Source organism: Leptopilina heterotoma, unplaced genomic scaffold, assembly GCF_015476425.1.
Source record: "Leptopilina heterotoma isolate Lh14 unplaced genomic scaffold, ASM1547642v1 Lhet_32, whole genome shotgun sequence".
NCBI lineage: Eukaryota > Metazoa > Arthropoda > Insecta > Hymenoptera > Figitidae > Leptopilina > Leptopilina heterotoma.
In genome coordinates this window covers 317964-343433 of record NW_025111017.1, presented here as the reverse complement: position 1 = coordinate 343433, position 25470 = coordinate 317964, and the positions used below count along the sequence as shown (strand labels likewise).

At 27.1% G+C, this 25470-nt stretch overlaps 1 protein-coding gene across 3 annotated transcripts in view; it reads left to right on the top strand.

The window, feature by feature from the left end:
* Nucleotides 1-25470, top strand: part of LOC122504803 (MLX-interacting protein) — a 98415-nt gene that overhangs the window by 37103 nt on the left and 35842 nt on the right. For all 3 annotated transcript variants that reach the window (XM_043616057.1, XM_043616055.1, XM_043616056.1), the window contains exon 3: nt 19717-19823. In XM_043616057.1, coding sequence (XP_043471992.1) covers nt 19717-19823 — 107 coding nt within the window. The remainder of the gene's footprint in view (nt 1-19716; nt 19824-25470) is intronic.

Here is a 25470-nt window from a genome sequence, read left to right as displayed (position 1 = left end):
ATTTTTCTCTTGTTGCATCATTATATAAAATTATGCTAGAAAATAATAAACAAAGGAATTAAAAAATTATGTAATTATCTATTTTAATTATCAAACAAAGTAATACGAAAAAAAATCAAGGGAATTATTTGATTTTTTTAAAAATTGATTTCAAACAGATTTTTGAAAATCTTAATTTCTATGAAGAAATAATAATAATTAAATATTTAAAATATTTAAAAAAGAAATAATTGTTTTCGAATAATTTTACAATTAAAGATATTCGTAAATTAACAGAACATTTTTTCAATAAAATATTTTCCTTTATATTCTAAAAATTCAAAAAATTTCAGTTTAATTTCCAATTTAATTTTCTAATTGACAAATATAATTTATAAACATTTTTTTCCTTTCTTTTTAAAAAACTGAATTTTATTAAAACAATTGAAATTAAGAAATAGAATTGATGCAAATTATTTTTTTATGAAAATTGAGAATTTTCTACAAAAATATATATTAAGAAACGGGAATATCTAATGTTTTTCTTCCCAAAAGAAAAAAAAATGAGTTTGTAAACAATAATGTTATTGAGAAATAAAAATTAAACAATATTTAAATTTTTTAACAATTAATAAAATAAACATTTTTAAAAAAATTATCAGGGCTCGGACAAGTGACAGTATTTAAAAATACGTATACTTTACGGACCAAAAATAAAAAATTACGGACCATTTACTAACAAAAGAGAACATTTTACTCAAAATAAAATCATTATTTTATATTATAAGAATATTGATACTGTAACTTCTTCAAAATTATTTTCATCATTTTAATTCAATTATTATTTTCAAGAATTTTTAACAAAAATTCTTTGACAATTTTAAAATTCATTTGTTTACAATATTCAATTTTACGAAATTTCAATTAGTCGTAAATTCTTCAATATACAGTACCGGCCATAATTGTGAGTCCACCCATTTTCAAGAGCAAGAAAAAAATTTGTTAACATAAAATTTATGCAAACTAAATTTTTTTTCGGTATATGTTTTGAAAGATGATAAAATTTTGAAAAGAATAAGACCTTACACTAGTTATTTGGTCAGAATTTTATTTACACTAAGAAAACTGGAGTGTCAAATTCAGAGGTTCAAAAAGTGTATGTTTCCTTTGCTTATGAAGAGAGTTAAATAGTCCTTCTAAAATAAATTTTGAATTGATAATGGAAATCTACGTGTATATTCTCTCCCATTATATCTGAGAGTTAAAAGTTGCGCAGAAAATGTGTACGATCTGATGCGCGCGAAATTATTTTTCTGACATTTTATGTATTTAATTTAGGGGTTAGGTTGCCATATTTATTCATTTCGCGCCGGATAAGGAAGGGATTTCTCAAAAAACGGGCAAAAATTGTGAAAATGACTATTTTTTCAAAGTTCAAGTCTGAAAATCTATAAAAAGTTTAAATTTTATTTTAAAATAATGTATACAAACGTTGTTTGTATATACTAACAAAGAATACAAAAAAAATTGTGAGACCGTTCGCGAAAACCAAAAAAACTTTCTTTTTTCCAAAAAACGGGCAAAACTTTTAAAAAATGCCAATTTTCTCAAACTTCGAATGCAAAAAAATAAAATTTCATATTTTATTTTAAAACAATGTACACAAAAGTTGTTTGTATACTAACAAAGAATACAAAAAAGATTGTGAGACCGTACGCGAAAACCAAAAAACTTATTTTTTTCCAAAAAAACTGTCAAAAATTAAAAAAAGAGGCATTTTTCTCAAACATCGAATGCAAAAAAAAAAATAAAATTTCATATTTTATTTTAAAACAATGTACACAAAAGTTGCTTGTAAATACTTTCGAAAAATTAAATTATTTTCAAATTTTTTTTTTAATTTTCGTCAAGAATTAAATTATCTTTATAAATAAATAAATAAATAAATAAATAGGGAAATTCTTCTCAAGAATTAAATTATTGTCAAATTTTTTTAAAAATTTTCTTTAAGAAATCAATTTTTTTTTTAAATTGTAATAAAATTCTTCTCATAAATTCAATTGTTTTCAAAAATTATTATTTAAATTCTTCTCAGGAATTCAATTATTTAAAAAAAAAATGTAACAAAAGTCTTCAAAAAGTTTTCAATTATTTTCAAAAATTTTAATTAAATTCTTGGCAAAATTTCAATTATTTTCAAAAATTTTAATAAAATTCTTTGCAACATTTCAATTATTTTTCAAAGTTTTTCGCAATTCAATGATTTTAAATATAAGGAACCTTTTTATAAGGACCTTTTTGATACAATTCTACGAAAAGATTCAATTATTTTCATAAATATAAAATTTCATTTACGAATTCAATTATTTTCATCAGATAATTTTAAATATTTTTAATACAGTTTTAAATAAATTTCTTTGAAAAATGCAATTATTTTAAAAAATTTATTAAAACTTATGTAAAAAATTCAATTTTATGAAACATTCAATTATTAAATTATTCAATAAAATTCGTTGCAGTAATAAATTGAAATATTTTCATAAATAACATTTAATTCTTCGGAGAAAATCAATTATTTTCGAAAAATTTTAAGTAATTTTGCAAAAGAATTCAATTAACTAGATAAACAACAAAAATCGCATAAATTTTTCCAAAATTAATGATTCTAAGGAATTTTAATAAAATTCTTTTCGAAAATTCAATTATTATGATAAATATCAATATTCAGCACAAGAATTAAGTTCTTTTGAAAAGTAATAAAATACTTTGCAGAAATTAAATTATTTTTAAAAAGTTTTAAAAATTTTCGTCAAGAATTACATTATGTTTATAAGTAAATAGTTTTCAATTTTCAAAAATTGTTATAAAATTCTTTAATATAATAAATTTCATTAAAATTTTAATTAAATTCCTCAAAAGAAATTAAATATTTTCAAAATTTGTTAATAGAATTCTTCGTAAAAATTAAATTTTAAGAAACATTCAATATTATCTATTTTTGTATTTAAATAATTGATTTCTTGTAGAATTAAATTATTGTTTTTCGTACTTTTAACTAACAATTCTGTAGAATTAATTTCTTTTGAAAAAGTTTAATTGAATAATAATAACTGATGTTATTGATTTAAAGTAGAATTTTAGTTAAAAATTCTAGAAAATGTTAATTGAGTTGAAATGATACAAATAATTTTGAAGAAATTACAGTCACAATATTTTTATAATAATAAAATAATGATTTTGTCAATCGGTCAACTTTATGTTTCATAATAATATTCTTATGAGTTCAATTTGAAAAGGTTTGAATTTGAAATTTTCGAACATCTTAATTCCAATGAAATGATTAAATATTAATTTTAAATAAAACTATTGTTTTCGCATAATTTTAGTTTTGAAGAAATTTGTATTTTCTGTTTTTAATTTTTTCATTTTGTAATAGAACATTTTTTTGAGTATCTAATAATTTTTGAGAGTGAACCAGAATTTAGGGAAAAAGTGAAAGTTGTGTTTGTCAATCAGGGAAAAGTCGGGGAAAAATAATGTTAAATTTTTGTATGGCAACCCTGTATAAATAATAGGGTGGTTCTTATTTTGGAAAAGTTGGAATTTCTTAGGTCGCCGGCCGGAATTTGAATTAAAATGTGAAAAAAATGAGATACCCAAAAGAACAGCCCATTTGATAAATTTTAACCCGTGCCGCAAAAGGGTTAAAGTTTAAATGGGGTTTAACATGGGTTTGGTGCACTTGTGCAAACTTTGTATTATAACTTTTACATTTTTTAAAAATTTGACTTGGGTCTAAGTATTCCCATAGTTTTTCGTACGCTGAACACGAATATGATGTCAAAAATAACTTTTGACAGCTACCAGTTGTCAAAAAAGCTGTCAAATTTTGAAGATGAGAATTTTCTCGACTTTTACATTAATTTCTACGAATAAAAAGGTTTCTTGTGAATATTTCAGTTTATATTTAGCAAATTTATACCCTTTGACAGTTACCATCTGTCAAATGAGTCGTCAACTTTTATAAAAATCAGTTTTCAAAGAGTTTTAAATGAATTATCAAAAAAACGGTTCTGTAGGTAAATTTAGTTCATATATAGGTATTTAATATATTTTGGCAGTTGACAGCTGTCAATTTACTGGTCAACTTCTATTAAATAGGATTTTTAAGACGTTCCCAATTACTTCTTATAAATTTTAAAATTTATAAAAAATTATTTCCTCCTCAAAATAATTTTTAAAAAAATTAAACTTAAAAACATACATGTATTAGACAAAATAATAAAAAATATAAATTTTTAATTAATTAATTAAATTATAAAAATCAAATATGAATTTATAACGCAATAATTAATATTTTTATACTACATATATTTTAAAGTTTATTTGTCTTTAAAAAATTATTTTTAGAAAAAAATATTCATTTAGCAATTTTCGAAGTTTTTTGTGATAATTGATTTAAAACTCTTTGAAAACTGATTTTTATAAAAGTTGACAACTCATTTGACAGCTGGCAACTGTCAAAGGGTATAAATTTCCTAATATAAACTGAAATATTCACAAGAAACCTTTTTATTCGTAGAAATTAATGTAAAAGTCGAGAAAATTCTCATCTTCAAAATTTGACAGCTTTTTGACAACTGGTAGCTGTCAAAAGTTATTTTTGACATCATATTCGTGTTCAGCGTACGAAAAAGTATGGGAATACATAGACCCAAGTCAAATTTTTAAAAAATGTAAAAGTTATAATACAAAGTTTGCAGAAGTGCACCAAACCCATGTTAAACCCCATTTAAACTTTAACCCTTTTGCGGCACGGGTTAAAATTTATCAAATGGGCTGTTCTTTTGGGAATCTCATTTTTTTCACATTTTAATTCAATTTCCGGCCGGCGACCTAAGAAGTTCCAAATTTTCCAAAATAAGAACCACCCTAATAAATAAATTATATTTTCATCTTTATTCCCAATGGGAATTGCCAGTGTAGTGCCAATGTTCACCACTGGCTTAGTATTTAGACAGTCTAGCCAAGCCTCGACTATTAGTCGATTAACTCTTTGCCGTTGATATGTTACGAAATGTCGTCTAGAGTCCTTTTTGGGGGAACAGCCAATGAGAAGAGGCGTTTATGCTTGTGTTGATAAGTTAGTTATGTGTGAGTATGTAAGTGTCTAAACTTGCAGGATCGTACCTTCTTAAAATTGGAACCCATTTATATTTTACAATAAATTCTACTAATTGATCACTAAAAATACGATTTTTTGTGTAAAGTGCAAATGTATATTTGCAATTTATTACAATTTAAAAATGGTAAATTTGATTGTTAAAGACTTTTATCAAACATAAATATCTTATGTAAACATAACCTCAAAATCAAACTAACATCCGGCCCTGATATTGTCCACGTGATTCAACTGTCAAACTGCTTGTTTCTGAGGTGGGGAAAACTTATGTACGGCAAAGAGTTAAAAGTTGTTTGTATACTAACAAAGAATACAAAAAAAATTGTGAGACTTCGCGAAAACCAAAAACCTTATTTTTTTCAAAAAATTGGGCAAAATTTTTTTAAAGTTTAAGTCTGAAAATTTATAAAAAGTTCATATTTTATTTTAAAATAATGTATTGAAAAATTGTTTGTTTATTAATAAAGAATAAAAAAAGAATTGTTAGAACCTTCGCAAAAGTTAATAACCTATAATGAACGGTGAAAACTCTATTTTTAAACTTTAAATTAAAAAGAATTATTTATATTTTTCTTCAGTCTCCCCTAATGAAAAAAACAAGGAGGGGACAATAAAACTATTATTTAAAATTATTTATTTATTTACTAAATAATTATACTTTAATTTATATTCTTTTCTACGAACACATTTATATTGATGATACACAGATAACAGAATATGTTTTCCTTTTTTTTTATAGAAATATTTGAATTAATTTTTTAAATATACAAAAAAAATTTTTGGAATATCCAGAAAATTAAAATAAAACAGCCTTCATTTAATTAAATTAAAAGCGATGAAAAAATTTGCTTTTATGATTTCAAAAAAAAATTGTATAGGTTTTAATAAACCTTAATTGTAAATTTTAAATAATTTTTTTAATTCTATTTAAAATTTTTTTTTATAGGTTTTAACAAACCTTGTAAATTTTAAATTATTTTTTTTAATTAAATTAAAATTTTTTTTTATGGGTTTTAGAAACCTTTTTGTAAATCAAATGTAAAATTTAAATTTTAAGAAATATTTAAAAAGTAATTTTTCCATCGCTTTCAATTTGATTAAATGTAGGCTATTTTTTTTAATTTTTAATTTTTTTTTATATTAAAATAATTAATTCAAATATTTAGAAAAAAAAGGAAAACATATTCCAGTTAACTGGGTAATTTACATTTTTAGAATATTTTTATTCGATTTCCATTAAGGCGATTTTTTTTAAAATTACATCCTATCAACTATAATGTTTTTTTTTATATAAATTATTTTTTTCTTCATTTAGTTCATCTATTTTCTTCCCAATTTTCTCTATTTCTTTAAAAACTTCTTCTTTTTCTTCGTTGTAAGCCTTCAGTTCTGAAAAACAAAATTTTATTTTTTTTATAAATCCATTATTTTTAATAATTAATTCAATATATAGGGGAGAGTAGGGCAAACCGTCCCGGTGGGTAAACCGGCCAGGTGTCAATATCTCAGATATGGCGAAATTGTCAAAAGTGCTATTTAGAAATTTGAAATAACCATGTGTAGTAGAGGAGCGTGGGGTTATGGGAGCTTGCGGGTAATGGGAGCTTTTAAATTTCACGTACTTAAAAGCCTTCAAATTCGCAGCAATGTTTAGAAAATCTTTTACAACCTTTGTTTATATCATTCCAAAACAAACGATTACACTCTTCACGGAAAAAAAAGTTCACGAATCTCTCGTGAACTAGTATATCACTTTTGGATGGGACACAAAATTTCAAAATTTTCATTCACTTTTGATTAGAAATGGCGAACGTCAACGAAAAACTGAAACAAAGTTAATGCATTTTTGATGAACTGTTAATGAAGAGTAGTTCGTCAAAAGTAGAGGTACAAGTTCACGAAAAAATCGTGAACTCGCGAGTGTCAGTAGTATGCGCAGTTCGTAATGCGCATCAAATATGGCTGATCAAGCATTCATCATTCAGTCGGTGTCATCGGTGTTTACATTCGGGAAAATTCTTTGATGAAAGTTATTATTTAGAATCAGTGTTTTTTATTACTTAGTGAATATTTTTGTTTGCTAATTTCCTTTGTGAAACAAATAATTCATAAAATGAATTAAAAGTTACGATAAGGGACTTTTTCTACTTTGCACGGTCCTGAGTTTTACAGCAGACAAAGCTATTCGTTTCGTTTGTCGAAGGACAGTGTATCTAGATTTAGTCGTGGCGGTTAGTTGTTAGAAATATTATGTTATAGGGTATAGGTACTAGGTTCGAATCCTGTGAAGCGAATTACGAATTTTAATGGCGATAAAATTGTGTATTCTGTGTAGTTGGGTGCGTAATAGGCGTCAAGTTATCAAATAAAGTGAAATACTATAAAAAAGTAGTGTCTGGAAATTATTTTTTCTTGTTTTTAGCATTTTTTAAAAGTTCACGAATTTTTCGTTAACTTTGACGAAAAGTTCGGAAACCGTACTATGTTTCTAGTGAAGGAGTTGATGAAATTTTGACGAACTGTGTTTGTTGATTTTCAAGAATTTTGTGTCCCATCCAAAAGTGATATACTAGTTCACGAGAGATTCGTGAACTTTTTTTTTCCGTGTTGACAAATTTTTAGTAAAAACAAGGGAAAATGTATTTTTTGAGTTTTCGTTGTAAAATGCAAAATATTTCTAAACATCACCAAAAGTATTTAAAATCGTATTATTTAGTTATGGTTTTTCATTATATTATTAGGTGAATATGTGTAGATATATATGAGGCATTATTCCTGAACTGCCCCAAAAATAAAAAAAAGTTCTTGGATTTCCTTTATACTTTGGAAATATGTTACCCTAGTAGGTACAAGTTACTACACCAATTTACAGGTCCAACCCCCCACCCCAATCAAAAGGGTGGGGGGTTGAAATTTCAGCTTCAACTCGAACATGCATTCTTTAAACATTTGTAGTTTCTACATAAATTATTCAATTAAAAAAAGTAAGTAGTGTTTTAGAAAGGTTTTTTTGTGTACTTTTAAAATATTTTATTTATATAATAAAAACAAAAATTTTTTTGCAAAAATTTTTTTAAATAAATAGTTTTTTGCAATTTTGTGCAAGTTCGGTAGTTTTTATTTTCTTTTTAATAATCTCAAATGAAAGCTTGGGAATTCCCCTAAAAGAAGATATAAGTCTGAAAATGGGCCGAAACAATTTGCCAAAGATATAGTGTAATAAGTAAAATTTGTCCGTCCGCTCGCGCACTCCAGCGCGATGAACAGTGGGATTTTTTTTCAACTTACTATTGAAAATTGTCTAGAAACTACAAATTTTATCGGATGTTGATGTTCTTGATTTAAAATTACTAAGAGATCCATCAAAGTCGATTTTTGAATTTTTAATTGTTTATTTTTTTCTTGTTACTCAAAAATTTGACAAATTACAATATTTTTAGAAAAAATCATGTTAGTTTTTTTATTTTTCCATTACACATGATCGAAATCAATTTTAATTAGTCTAGTATGACCACCGGACAATTAATAAAGCATAATACAATTTATTTAAATTGTTGCAAACAATGTTAATTAACAAATAGATTACTTCGGACCTTCTTCATAAAAAAATTGGTTTTTTTGCAGACAAGTTAAAATTTATGTCTAATTTAGTAAAAAACTATTTTACAGCTAAAAATTATCATTAATATTAACAATTATATAAACAATAATCAACTTCCTTTTGTATTTGTAAACATTTTCGTCATTTTTTAAACTTTAAATATTTATATCATATGTACATTCTTTCAAAAACTTAAAAAATTTATTAGCTTAAACAATTACATTTGTTATAAACAAACTTTTCATTTTTAAACAAATAAGTAGCTTTTTTCATCAAACAAAAATTTTTCCTTTTTTTTATATTTACTATCATAAAAAAGAACTCCTTAATGAAATGGGAATACTATAAATTATTCATTTAATTCTAACGAACATTATAAGTTAAGAAATATTTATATTTTTAATGAAGTAAACCATTATTCAGTTAAAACAGTTTACATTTAAATGCATATAAATAAATATATTTTTTCTGTGAAAAAAGAACAAAGTTAAATATTTGTTAACTTATAATGTTTATTAAAATTAAATGAATAATTTATAGTATTCCCATTTCATTAAGGAGTTCTTTTTTATGATAGTAAATATAAAAAAAAGGAAAAATTTTTGTTTGATGAAAAAAGCTACTTATTTGTTTAAAAATGAAAAGTTTGTTTATAACAAATGTAATTGTTTAAGCTAATAAATTTTTTAAGTTTTTGAAAGAATGTACATATGATATAAATATTTAAAGTTTAAAAAATGACGAAAATGTTTACAAATACAAAAGGAAGTTGATTATTGTTTATATAATTGTTAATATTAATGATAATTTTTAGCTGTAAAATAGTTTTTTACTAAATTAGACATAAATTTTAACTTGTCTGCAAAAAAACCAATTTTTTTATGAAGAAGGTCCGAAGTAATCTATTTGTTAATTAACATTGTTTGCAACAATTTAAATAAATTGTATTATGCTTTATTAATTGTCCGGTGGTCATACTAGACTAATTAAAATTGATTTCGATCATGTGTAATGGAAAAATAAAAAAACTAACATGATTTTTTCTAAAAATATTGTAATTTGTCAAATTTTTGAGTAACAAGAAAAAAATAAACAATTAAAAATTCAAAAATCGACTTTGATGGATCTCTTAGTAATTTTAAATCAAGAACATCAACATCCGATAAAATTTGTAGTTTCTAGACAATTTTCAATAGTAAGTTGAAAAAAAATCCCACTGTTCATCGCGCTGGAGTGCGCGAGCGGACGGACAAATTTTACTTATTACACTATATCTTTGGCAAATTGTTTCGGCCCATTTTCAGACTTATATCTTCTTTTAGGGGAATTCCCAAGCTTTCATTTGAGATTATTAAAAAGAAAATAAAAACTACCGAACTTGCACAAAATTGCAAAAAACTATTTATTTAAAAAAATTTTTGCAAAAAAATTTTTGTTTTTATTATATAAATAAAATATTTTAAAAGTACACAAAAAAACCTTTCTAAAACACTACTTACTTTTTTTAATTGAATAATTTATGTAGAAACTACAAATGTTTAAAGAATGCATGTTCGAGTTGAAGCTGAAATTTCAACCCCCCACCCTTTTGATTGGGGTGGGGGGTTGGACCTGTAAATTGGTGTAGTAACTTGTACCTACTAGGGTAACATATTTCCAAAGTATAAAGGAAATCCAAGAACTTTTTTTTATTTTTGGGGCAGTTCAGGAATAATGCCTCATATACTTGTATAAAAATCGAGATAATAATAAAATCTGTTTATGTTTTTATTTTTTTATTCAAATTTTGGCCTGTAAGAATTCTGTGGGGTAATGGGAGAAATAGTGTCAGCCCAAAAAATTTTCGTTACTATGTTACGGCTTTCGTTATTTTTTTGATAATTGTAAAAGATATCACCTTATGAACAAACTTTTAATTAAAAAATAATTTTTGGTGGAAAAAATGAAAAATTTAATTTTTTTCAAAAATTTTGTATTCAATTATAATTTAGGAAAAAATTTATTCTAAGTCTAAAGTTTTGTCTTCATTGTAAGTATTAACACTTTTTTCTATTAGAAAACAAAAAATATTCCTAAGAAATAGAAATTTTTTTAATTTCAAGTGAAAGCTCCCAATACCCCACAAATTGGGTGATCGCAAAAAATGTATTTTTTTTTGAAAATTTTTTTTTTACAATTTACTTTCTCTTTTTAAGTTTCTAATTAAACATAATTAAAGATTAATAACGAAATGAGTAGAAAATGACGAAAACAATGTATTATTGTAAAGATAAGTTTTTTAAAAATAATTTTCCTTAAGGGGCTCCAATTCCCCCACGCTCCCCTATACCTTATTTTTCAATTTGACAATTTTTACTTTTGTTTGTGCAACGCTGGTAGCAAAAGTTTTTTTTAGTTTTTTTCTACACTTTTATGAATTTTTTCTTAAGTAATTTTTGAGGAAATCGTGTATTGTTTCCAAATATTAGGTCTTGGGTTTTGAATGTACACACCTCAAGAATATTTACCACCAAAAACTTTGATGAATTTGCAAAGAGTTTCTTTTAAACAAATAAAATGCGCAAAGGTGAGGACGAGCTACTTCATTTGGAAAAACTGCAATTCTGAATAACTCATAATAAAATTAATGCCCTTTGAATTTTAAGCATGGACCGACCTTGACTGTAAGGACAAACCTGGACTAAAATTTTTTTTTTTATCTTTATAACTTTTTCATTTTAAAACCAATCAATTTACTTTGTACAGAAAAAATGTTCCTATTAAACAGGACTTTCCAACAATATACTTCAATTGTCCAAATTCATTTTTAAAAAAAGTTATAAGCAAAAGTCAAAAGGTGGGCCGACCTCGACTATATTCCCCTACTATTATTTTTTTTACTAAAAATTTGTAAAACTAATTGTGGACATTAAAAATATTGTTCAAGAGTATTTCAAGTCATGATGAAAAAAATTCCCTGACTTTCGAAAAAATTTCCTGACATTTCCCAGTTTTCCAGGTGTTATGTTCCCAGGTGCGATTTTTTGGTCGGCCCATAGTTGGGCCAACTTTTACAAAGTCGGTCCAACTTCTCGTGCCAGAGGTTGGGCCAACCATACAGATGATAACGGCGACCGTCTAATGGCGACGATGGTTGGCCCGACAACTCATAAGGAAGTTGGCCCAACTTACAATGCATATGTTGTGCCAACTATACATTTCAATGGTTGGTTCAAAGACTGACGCCAAAGTTGGCACAACTTTAGATGCGTAAGTTGGGCCAACCACAATTTTCAAAGTTTGGCCAACTTCAACAGCCAAAGGTAAAAAATTATTAAAAAACTACATTATTTAAACAATTAACACGTTATTATTAGCGGGAACATCAGATATAACCTTTACCTATTATTATTAAACACAATCTCATACATACATTTTCGAAAATATCTATCGCTCGCTGGGATCGAACCCCTAACCTAACGCACCGAAGACTTATACACTGACCACTACGCTACGCTCACATGGGAGTGCATAACGCAAAATGTATATTTAAGCTGCAACAGTCGGGCCAACCGTGGCCCAGAGTTCGGCCAACCAAGAAAGTTTAAGTCAATTAAACTGCGTTTCACATAGTTTTGCCAACCGTTGGGCCAACCGTGGCCCAGAGTTCGGCCAACCAAGAAAGTTTAAGTCATTTAAACTGCGTTTCTAGAGTTTTGCCAACCGTTGCCCAGAGTTCGGCCAACCAAGAAAAATCAAGTCAATTAAACTGCGTTTCACAGAGTTTTGCCAACCGTTGGGCCAACCGTGGCCCAGAGTTCGGCCAACCGAAACTGAAAGTCTTTTAAACTACGTTTGGATAAGTTGTGCCAACCTTTGTCGCCAAAGTTGGCCCGACGGTTGGTTAAACTCTGCATTTAATGGTTGGCTTGCAAAGTCGGGCCAACTGTGGGCACAAGTACTTGCCAAAGTTGGGCAAACTCTGGCAACCAAAACTTTGCTTGCCAAAGTTAGGCCAACCTTGGGCCAACCTTCAAACTCTGGCGGCCAACCTAAATTCGCACCTGGGTTGTAGACCCCTGTACACTGAGAAAACTGGAGAGTCAAATTCAGAGATTCAAAAAGTGTATGTTTCCTTTGCTTATGAAGAGAGTTAAATAGTCCTTCTAAAATAAATTTTGAATTGATAATGGAAATCTACTTGTATATTCTCTTCCATTATATCTGAGGGTTAAAAGTTGCGCAGAAAATGTGTACGATCTGATGCGCGCGAAATTATTTTTCTGACATTTTATGTATAAGGTAGTTCAAGTTGGGTGGGGGAAATCCAATATGGCTGACATCAGCTGATTTACCGGAGGACAAACAATGCATTGAATTCAATGGGACAAATCAGTTTTTTAACCATAACTTTTTAAATATTCATTTTCGAACCATAGTGTAATGGAAAATTATTCTTTATTTATCGAAATCTATTTTTTAAAACAATAAAATTTAATTTTTTGGTTTTATTGTTTTAAAAAATAGATTTCGATAAATAAAGAATAATTTTCCATTACACTATGGTTCAAAAATGAATATTTAAAAAGTTATGGTTAAAAAACTGATTTGTCCCATTGAATTCAATGCATTGTTTGTCCTCCGGTAAATCAGCTGATGGCAGCCATATTGGATTTCCCCCACCCAACTTGAACTACCTTATTTAATTTAGGGGTTAGGTTGCCATATTTATTCATTTCGAGCCGGATAAGGAAGGGATTTCTCAAGATGGTTAATTTGTCCCTCTGTTATAAACTCATTTTCCCTCCAAGAGAAATGGCACGAATATATGTCAATGGTGTATTTTACCATTTAGATTGTTATCCAATAGCTAACTCTCAAATATGAACAATTTGTCCCTCCAGATGTTTAGTCGAATACTCCAGTTTTTTCAGTGTATACACTCGGGTTGCAAAGTTTCAGCATATTTGGACTGATTACTTTTAAATGCTCGTTTCACTTGAAATTCAAATATTTCTGTAAAAATTGACGTAAAAGCTATCAAACTAGGATCATTTTGAAGTTTAATAAATTTAGAGTCAAATGGGCCAAGATACGTATAACCTGCGCGCCAATTATAACGCCTTCGATAATAATTTAATTAAGGTGCCAAAGTGATCTTCCTTATTATTTAATAATAATTCAGGGTTGCCACGCAACCTGGAAAACCTGGAAATGTCAGGGAATTTTATAAACCTTGAAAGAACCTGGAAAAGTCAGGGAATTTTGATAGAAATCCTGGAAAATTGTTATTTTCTAAAGTTTATTCTTGAAATCTAATCTTCCATAAATATTTCAAAATTAATTCAATTTTAAAAAAAGTTGCGTTTACAATTTACATAAGTACAGATGAATTTCAAAAGATTTTAATTTAAAATTTTGTAAAATTTCAAGTTTGAATGAATTTAATTAGAAAACGTCTTAAGGGGTTATATACAGTCACGATTTTTAAAAAATCGATAATTTTTTTTTGCATTTTCTTAAAGTATATATATTTGCCTGTTGTGAAAAAAAATTTTATTAAGATTCGAGAAATATTTTCGAAGTTGCAGACAAAACTATAGAAACGCGCGCTGCGGGGTGTAGAGTAGGTGCAGCGTCTTTAAACTCGCTTTTCTCAAAACTATGTTTTTCAAGTCGGTGAACACGATTTCTCAAAAACCGCTGAACCGATTTAGCTCTAATTTTTACACAAGCTCAACAACTACTTTTTGCTGTCCTTGATCGTTGGTTTTTTAAATAAAATTAAAATTATAATTTTAATCAACATTTGAAGACGATTTTTTTCTTCATAAAAATGAACTTTTTTTTTCTTTGGCTGATATTTTGTCAAAAAGTGATATTTTTTTAATTCCAACGATTAAAGACTACATTTTCTCATACACTAACAGAATCTATTTAACTTTTTGATCTCAGATGATTCTATTAATTGTTATCTTGTTCACCGCGGGGCACTTTTTTTCGTGGATCTTTGGGAGATAAGCTACAGAGGCCAAAAAAATAATACTTTTACAAATGAAATATATTTTTTTAAACTTCAAAAGATGTAAAACATTATACGAAAACTTTCGCTTTAATAAGTTAATATTCCTTTTTAAAAAAAAATCTTGAAAAACTGCATTTTTCCGACCGCCTGACTGTATATAACCCCTTAAAGAACGTCGATTTTTAAGAAATTTTAATTATTCCAATTCTTCTGAAATTAGTTTAATTTTTTAATATATACATATTTTCAATTGATTATTAAAAATAATGGATTTATAGAAGAATTTTAATTAAAAACACTAAAAGAAAGTGAATCTTGAAGCAATTACAAATGATTGCAGAATTTCAATTATTTTCAAAAGTAGTAAAATTCTTCTTAGAAATTCAATTATTTCCAAAAATATGAATAAAATTCATGGCAAAATTTCAATTATTTTCAAAAACTTTTATCAATTCAATGATTTTTAATAAATCTACTACTTTAATAAAATTTTCCAAAAGAATTTAATTATTTTAAAAAAAATAATAGAATTTTTCGTTAACATTTCATTATTTTCATAAATAATAAAACTCATCGCAGACTTTTAATTTTTTTAATACAATTTTAATGGAATTCCTCGAAAAATGAAATTATTCTTAAAAATTTTATTAAAAATCCTCAAAGAAATTCAATAATTTTAAAAACTTTTGCTACAATTTATTTATTAGAATTTAAGTATTATTTTCTATAAAGTTTTAATTAAATTTATTCAAAAAATTAAATTATTGTAATAAATTTTAATGAAATTCTTTGTAATATGTAATTCAATTTTTTTTCAAAATAATTTTAATAAAATTCTTTGTTGAAATTTTAATAATTTCAAAAATCTGTCAAAATTAAATTATTTTCAATGTCTACTATTTCAATAAAATTTCATAATAGAATTCAATTATTTAAAAAGACATTTTAATAAAATTCGTCTCAAGAATTCAATTATTTTTAAAAATTAATATAATTCTTCGCAGAAATTTAATTGTGTTCAACAATTTACAAAAATTCTCGTCATAATATCAATAACACAGGCACACAAAAAAAAAAGTTTCGTGGCCGAGACACTACAGTAGTATATTCCCATGTATTTTTGGCCGCTGAATCCGAATCTGAAGTCCGAATGCTCAAATTGGTTCTTTTTTTTGAGTTATACTCAAAAAACGACTCAAAACACGAATTTGAACCAAAAAAATTAAAAAATTTTTTTGTGAGACATGACAATAGCATATTTCCATGTATTTTTTCCCGCTAAATCCGGATTCGAAGTCAGAATTGACAGATGTGCTCAAAATTTTGAGCTAAACTCAAAAAACGACTCAAAAAACCGAATTAAAATGACGAAAATGAAAAATTTTTTCTGTGACACTGCAAAAGTATATTCCTATGTATTTTTTCATGCTGAATCCGAATTCGAAGTCAAAATTGACAGATTTGCTCAAAATTTTGAGATAAACTCAAAAAACCACTTAAAAAAAGACTCAAAAATCCGAATTAAGATGAAAAAATTTTTTATGACACTACACTACTATATTCCCATGTACTTTTTCCCGCTGAATCCTAATTCGCAGTCAGAATTGACAGATTTGTTCAAAATTTTGAGATAAGCTCAAAGAAGTGATAAAAAAAGCGATTTAAAATAAAGAAATGGGAATTTTTTGCTATGACACTACATTACAGTATTTCCATATATACTTACACTCGGATCTCGCATTTGAAGTCAGAATTATTCTAATGGCTCAAAATTTTGAGACACACAAGAAAATCTGTTAAGTTACAAAAATTAAAGTCAAGAAACTCTACTTTTCTTGCTAGTACACTACATTAGTATATTCTCATGTTTTTATATCTGCTTCTAAATTCAAAGTTAAAATTATTAAATTGGCTCAAAATTTTAAGTTAAATCCAAAAATGCTCAAAATTTAATATAATGCAAAAGAGTTTATTCTTTTGGTATTCGGTAGTGTATTCTCATGAATTTTATATACGCTGGATACAAATTCGAAGTTAGAATTATCAGAATGACATAAAATTTTTTAGAACTCAAACCCTGGTTACAGGTACAAGCATGCATGTTTTTGAGCACTTTTAATGAAATCCAAAATTTTGAGCCACTTTGAAAATTCTGACTTTGGAATCACAGTGAAAAAATACATGGGAATACACTAGTGTAGTGTCATAGCAAAAAATTTCCTTTATTCATATTAAATTACATTTTTATCAGTTTTTTGAGTATATCTCAAAATTTTGAGCAAATCTGTCAATTCTGACTGCGAATTAGGATTCAGCGGGAAAAAGTACATGGGAATATAGTAGTGTAGTGTCATAAAAAATTTTTTTCATCTTAATTCGGTTTTTTGAGTCTTTTTTGAGTGGTTTTTTGAGTTTATCTCAAAATTTTGAGCAAATCTGTCAATTTTGACTTCGAATTCGGATTCAGCATGCAAAAATACATAGGAATATACTTTTGCAATGTCACAGAAAAAATTTTTCATTTTCGTCATTTTAATTCGGTTTTTTGAGTTTAGCTCATAATTTTGAGCACATCTGTCAATTCTGACTTCGAATCCGGATTCAGCGGGAAAAAATACATGGAAATATGCTATTGTCATGTCACAAAAAAAATTTTTTATTTTTTTGGTTCAAATTCGTGTTTTGAGTCGTTTTTTGAGTATAACTCAAAAAAAAGAACCAATTTGAGCATTCGGACTTCAGATTCGGATTCAGCGGCCAAAAATACATGGGAATATACTACTGTAGTGTCTCGGCCACGACACTTTTTTTTTTGTGTGCCTGTGTAATCTATATGAATTTTTCTCCAAAATTTAATTATTTTCTAAAATTTTAATAAAATTCTTTAGAAAATTTCAATTATTATTTTCAAAAATTATTAGGAGAAATTCAATTATTTTTAATTAAAATTTTAATCAAATTTCCGAAAAATGAACTTATTCTTAAAATTTTTTATTAAAATTTGTCAAGAGAATTTAATTATTAAAAAATTTGTTTATAAAATTCTTTATGAAAATTCAATTTCAAGAAACATTCAATTATTTAATAAAATATTTATTTTTGTATTTCAATCATTGAATTCTCGTGGGTTTTTCTAGTAAATATTGATTAAAAAATGAATTTCAGTTAAAATTTTAGATTATTATTGAATATTCAAATTAAAATCTTGGAAAATTTGAACTTTTCATACTTTTAACTAACAATTCTGTAGAATTAATTTTTTTAAAAAAGTTTAATTGAATTTTTCTTTAATTCTTCAAGGTTTTATTTTCTAATATATATTTAATTGAAGAATGTCAGAATAATCGAAATTACGTAAAAATTAATATCGAAAATAATTGAATATTTATACGAAGAATTTTATCAATTTTGAAAATAATTGAAATCATGCTGAGAATTTTATCAATTTTGAAAATAATTGAATTCTTGCGAAGAATTTTGTCAATTTTAAAAATAATTGAATTTTTTTGAAGAATGTTATTCAAATTTTTGAGAATAACTGAATTCCTGCGAATAATTTTATTATCTATAAAAATAATTAAATTCTTAACAAGATTTTTAAGGAAATTTAGTATTAATTTTTCTCAAAAAGTTTAATGGAATTTTTTTTTTAAAATTTGAAGTTTTTAATTTCTAATTTTTTTCATTGAAGAATGTCAGAATAATCGAATTATTTTAGGTAAAATTGAATTGTAAACAAATGGATTTAAAAATTCCTAAAGAAGAACTTATTCAAAAATTATAAAAAAAATTGAGTTCAAGAAGAATTTTAGTTAAAAATTCTAGAAATGAAGAATTGAATTGAAAATAATTTTGAAGAAATTACAGTAACAATATTTTTATTATATAAAATAATGATAGTATCAAGTTTTAATGATTATTATATTTTATTAAATTTAAGATTTTTGAAAATCTTAATTTCTGTAAAAAAATAATAATGATTAAAAATTCATTTAAAAACGAAGTTATTGATGTTTTCGAATAATTTTACAATTAAAGAAATTCGTAAATAAATGTAATAGAACAGGAAAAAAATCGTTTTGTCTGGAAATTAGGGAGTTTGGTAAAATTAAAAATTAAAATTAAAATAATAAAATTTAAAAATAAATTAATTTAAAAATAATAAAAATAATATTTAAAATTTAAAAATAATAAAATTTATATTTTTTATAAATATATAAATGTAGTTTTAAAAACCTGGAAAAATTCTGTTTTTTAACCTGGAAAACCTGGAAAAGTCAGGGAATTTGAAATGAGGAAAAGCGTGGTAACCCTGTAATATAACTTTAATTACTTTTTAACTGCTGTCTACATTTATTGAAAAATTTAGCAATAAATAGATACCTACGTGAATAATAGATAGTCTCTTAAAACAAAAATAATGTTGAAAACAATATTTAATCTTCGACAGACCGGATCCCACCCTGGGCCCATAATGATATTGTAATGTCTACTACAGTTTTGCACCAACTTAAATGAATTTGCTCTAATGATAAAACTTTTGTTAATGAAATTATTTTCAAAATGCTAATTATTATTATCATATTATATTTAGAAACGAAAAATATAATTTGTTCTTAATAGTCAGGAAATAATATATTTTATGGATAAATTACAATTATGACTTCTGTTCTCTTATCTAATCTTGGAAAAATTAAAATAGTCGAATAAAACGGAATAAGCAAGGTCTAATGCCAAGGAAAATTTCTGAGAAGATAGCCAAAGAATGGGGTGAAAATCTTCCAATGACTGAATAATCTTTCAATTTTTATTTTTTATTTTCTTATTAAAATCAAAAATATTTATTAAATTGAATACTTGCAATTAGGTAGTTAAGAAAAGAATATTGTTTCATCAATATTTCAAATAAACAAACAAAAAAACAGTGAATATGATCTGAATTTGTTCCAGACAGAAGTTGACATCGCCTAAGTGGAATCGATTCAAAGGAATCAGACTGAGATGGAAAGACAAAATCAGACTAAACAACGTTATCTGGAGATGCTGGCATATGCAGTGTAAGTTCAGTTATTCTCAAATTAATTATTAACTATCATAAAGATTTAATACTCATGTGAATTTTTAATGTTTAAACAAATTTTTTTTTAATTTTGTAAATAAATTTTTTAAATCAAATCTATAATGAACAAAATAAACTTTTCAAAGTAACGAATCACTGTAAAGATTTTACAAATAAATAATTTTTTTAAATTTATATAATATTGCTTAATTTTTCCCAGGCCCAGGGTGACTACTAACCGTGAAAAAGCCGGGAATTTAATTTGACCGGAAAAAACCGGGAATAAGCCAGGAATTTTATGCCAAACCGGGAATTTTTTCACCAAATTAAAAACATTTTTATTATTTTAATTTTTTTGTAATCGCTTTTTATTTTAATTTTTATAGATATTTATACTGTTCTCTAAATTTGAATCAGTTGAAAATAATTAATTTGATTGTAAAAAATCAGTCACTGATTCAAATATAGTATGTAAAAATAAATTTGTATACAACTCAGGCGTATTATGGTCACTTTATCTACCTGTACAGGCGCGTACTAAGTTCAACCTTATAACCCAGCAGTCAATAAAGTAACCATTATAACCCTAGGGAGATAAAGGGTATATTATTGACCGCTCACAGGTCAATAAAGTACCCTTTATCTCCCTAGGGCAATAATGGTTACTTTATTGACCAGCTGGGTTATATGGGAGAACTTAGCATGCACCGGTACAGGTAGCATAGAGTAACCATAATACGCCTTTGTTGTATAAAGTAAAGTATGGAACAAGGGAGGTAACCTCGTTTATGACCTCGCACAGGGCTCGGATTGTGCGACTTTTTCGACTTTTTTCGACTTTTCTAATTGTAAGGAAATGTGACTTTTTTCGACTTTTTTGTGAAAAAATGCGACTAATCGACTTTTTTCAAATTTTTCAATTACTTTTCGACTTAAATTGTAAATGGCAGAAATCTTTTTTTGTTAAAAATATTGTTTACAAAATCATTCTTCTCTTTACGGAAAAAAACATAACATATTATCTCGTTTCTAAATATTTTTGAAGGAAATTCTCAATTTTCATAAGGAAACAATAATTTGCATCATTTCTATTTCTTAATTACAATTGCTTTAATAAAATTTAAAGTTTTTTAAAAATTAATGAAAAAAAATGTTTATAAATTCTATTTGTCAATTAGAAAGTGAAACTTTTAAAATTTTTAGAAAATTGAAGGAAAAAGTTTTAGTCAAAAAAATGATCTGGTTACATTTATTTACAAATTTCTTTCAAATTTTTCGAAAACATCAATAACTTCTTTTTTAAATAAATATTTAATTACACAGCCCCACAAAAAAAAGTGTCGTGCGCGGCAGACCAGACTAGTCATTTCCTATGTATTTTGACGCGCTGAACACGAATCCGAAGTCCGTTTTGCTCCATCACGTTAGGATTTTTTTTCTAACCTCAAAAAATCTGTCGGATTTTGAGAGGTAGGCTATTTTTTCTTAAATTAATGGATTTACTTCAAACTTGGTAACTAGGGGTTTTTTGGGTCGCTGATGACAAATTTGAAGTTCGATTTTCAAAATTCAAAATGGCGGCTCCAATATGGCGGACGAATTTTTTAAAAGTTAATGGATTTACTTCAAACTTGGTATCTAGGGGTTTTTTGGGTCGCTGATTACGAATCTGAAGTTAGATTTTCAAAATTTAAAATGTTGGCTCCAATATGGGGGACGAATGTTTTAACTATTGATGGATTTACTTCGAAGTTGGTATCTAGGGGTTTTTTGGGTCACTGATTACGAATCTATAGTCAGACTTTCACATTTTGAACCCCCTGCACGGAAAAAATGTCCGTGCACCGCTTGTCTCACTTCCAGTGCAGTTGATGCAGAGGTTGTCCGATGGAAGTGCGTTTGCTGTCTCTAAAAAGGGCCGTATATGATCCCTTTTCAAAGTGTAAGATTTGTACTGTAATTAAGGACCATTGGTGCACATATAGAGATAAACAGTGCACAGAAATTTTTTCCGTGTGGCTGCTCCGAAAGATTTTTTGGTAGAGTGTTGTGTAGCGGGAACTGTAATTTTTTGTTTTGTAATGAACTACTCTCAAGAACTGACAGTTGGGTCTCATTGCATCATAGAGATCAATTCGGCAAATGCACAAAACTTTTTTCATTGAGGTAATAATGTGACAATAAGATGTAAAAGTTAAATAATAAATTTTTAAGCAACGAGATAAAAAGGAACTTTAATATCCTCTATCCTTCACTATCTTATTCCTTAAAAATACATTGTTTACCTTGTACGCTTTGCACTTTTATTGTGTTTCAGCACAATACTAATCCTGCTGCTTCGATAAATGTAGTAGGCGATGACAACTGCCCCGAAAGGAGATGTGTAGAATGATTCGCTTCCTGTTTACCGAAGTAACGAAGCCAGCGTAGGCGCGCTGCCCTGCAGGGGGACGTTAGGGTGTGAGGATGATGCCGTAGTTTGTCCGACGACGAGTTGACTTTGTCCTCGTCAAAGTCGGAAAGCTCTCATACTTAGGCCTGGGGAGGTATGAGGGTTATCACCCCTAGGACGGCGGACTCACCTGCGATCGGGCCAGGATCCCTAACGTGCAGGTTTTCACATAAATCATGGCTTCTTAAAATCAAAACAATAATAAAACTTCAAAGGCTTCAAAACTTAATTTTGCAGTAACAACGTCGGAACACTTATGCGACAGCAATGCAGATGCATTTTGTTACATATGTGGACAATTCGATGTCCCCAAAAATCGTAAATCAATAAATGAAAATATCAAACAGATCTACAAAGATTATTTTGATCTTGAGATAACCAATCAGGATAAAAATTTTGTTCCACACAAAATTTGCAGTTCCTGTTACACAATGTTAACTCGTTGGAATCATAAAAAAGAGGATAAACTGAAGTTTATAAAGCCAACTTTGTGGGAAAAATCATTAAATCAAAAAGATTGTTATTTTTGCAACACCAATGTGCAAGGATATAATAACAAAAATAAAAAGAACATATTGTATGCTAATGTCCCCACTGTAAAAAAAACCAGAAATTTCATGCAATCCACCTTCTTCTCCCAAAACCTTGGAAATTGACAGTTCAACTGAAGATGTTCTAGATTTTGAAAATAAAGACATGAGAACCGATGATGAGGACGACTATTACCTTCCGTATGATGAACAGGAGATAAAGATTCGACAAACGTTTAACCAAGAAGAACTTAGCAATCTCATTAGAGATTTAAAATTGCCGAAGGATTGTGCAGAACACCTAGCATCAGTGTTGAAGAAGAAAAACTTGTTATCAAAAGGCACAACAGCTAGCTTTTATCGAGACAGAGAAAAAGAATGCCGACAATATTTTACAAAAGATGAAAATCCGTCGTTGGTATATTGCTCAGATGTTGTCGGACTCATGAATAAATTAAAAACAAATATATACAAAGATGAAAATTGGAGACTATTTATTGATTCTTCGAAAAGAAGTTGAAAAGTAGTACTGCTACATAATACTAATATTTATGCTCCAATTTCAATAGCGCATTCAACGGAAATGAAAGAAAACTATGAATATATGAAACTAGTTTTGGATAAAATTAGATACCGAGAACACAACTGGCAAATTTGTGGAGATTTTAAGATTTTAAGCATACTACTTGGACAACAATCAGGTTTTACAAAAACACCATGTTTCCTGTGTTTGTGGGACAGTAGAGATCGATCAAATCACTACATTAAAAAACAATGGCCAAAAAGAAATTCTTTCGAACCAGGTTCAAAAAATATAATAGAAAATCTCCTAATCGACCCTTCAAAGGTGATAATTCCATCCTTACACACGAAACTAGGAGGAATGAAACAATTTGTCAAAGCCTTAGATAAAGAAGGAAACTGTTTTAAATACCTGGAACAAAAGTTTCCAGAAAAATCTGATGCGAAACTAAAAGAAGGGGTTTTTGACGGACCACAAATTCGCAAATTGTTAAAAGATGAGCAATCTATCACCAAGATGAATAAAAAGGAGAAAGCCGCATAGCTTAGTTTCAAAGCAGTTGTCGAAAATTTTCTGGGTAATCACAAGAGTGAAAATTGGGAGCAAATAGTTAGTGATATGATTAAAAATTTTGGTAAGTTAGGATGCTTAATGAGCATAAAGATGCATTACTTAGACTCGCATCAGGATCGATTCCCTGAAAATTTGGGAGATTACAGTGAAGAACAAGGAGAACGATTCCATCAAGATCTTAAAAAAGTTGAGCGTCGTTATCAAGGAAGATGGGATGTAAATATGATGTCCGACTACTGTTGGATGCTGAAAAGGGATATTGTACCTGGAGGCACCAATTTGAAACGAAAACCATTACACAGATCCTTTGAGGACAAAAGAGTGCGCTACCATAAAAGGACGTGAATACCTTACTTATGTATATAAGAATTTCCATTTCGAGTTTTGAAAATCTAACTTAAGATTCGTAATCAGCGACCCAAAAAACCCCTAGTTACCAAGTTTGAAGTAAATCCATTAACTTTTAAAAAATTCGTCCGCCATATTGGAGCCGCCATTTTGAATTTTGAAAATCTAACTTCAAATTTGTCATCAGCGACCCAAAAAACCCCTAGTTACCAAGTTTGAAGTAAATCCATTAATTTAAGAAAAAATAGCCTACCTCTCAAAATCCGACAGATTTTTTGAGGTTAGAAAAAAATCCTGACGTGATGGAGCAAAACGGACTTCGGATTCGTGTTCAGCGCGTCAAAATACATAGGAAATGACTAGTCTGGTCTGCCGCGCACGACACTTTTTTTTTGTGGGGCTGTGTTATTATTTTTCCATAGGAAATAAAATTCTTCAAAAGATTCAAATTCAAACCTTTATGAAATTAAACAACTTATAAAGAATTGTTATAAAACATGAAGAAATCGATCACTCCGAGTCTTCGACTCGGAGCAATCGATGTCTTCATGTTTCATTACAATTAAAGATGACCGAGTGATAAAATCACTATTTTATATTATAAGACAATAAAAAAAATTTTTTAATTATTTTTATGAAAATGATTGAATTATTGAAAAGAAATTTATAAAACATTAGTAAGTAATTGACTTTGGCAAAACAATTTTGATATTTACAAAGATAATTGAAATTTTGAGGAGAATTTTAAAAAAAATTTCGAAAATATGAATTTCTGCGAAGCATTTTCTTACTTTTGAAGATAATTGAATTTTGCAAAGAATTTTATCAGAACTTTTGAAAATAATTAAATTTCCAGGATGAATTTTATTATTTATGAAGATAAATATAATTCTGACGAGGAGTTTAAAAAAAATTTGAAAATAATAGAATTTCTAGGATGAATCTTTTTATTTATAAAGATAATTTAAATTTTGACAAGAATTTTATTATTATTTTTACAAATAATTAAATTTCAGAGAAGAATTTTATTATTTATAAAAATAATTGAAATTTTGAACAGATTTCTTTAAAAATGTTTAAAAGTAATTGAATTTTGCAGAAGAATTTTGATATTTATAAAGATAATTGAAATTGTGAGGAGAATTTAAAATAATTTTTTGAAAATAATTGAATTTCAGCGAAGAATTTTCGTACTTTTGAAGATAATTGAATTTTGTAT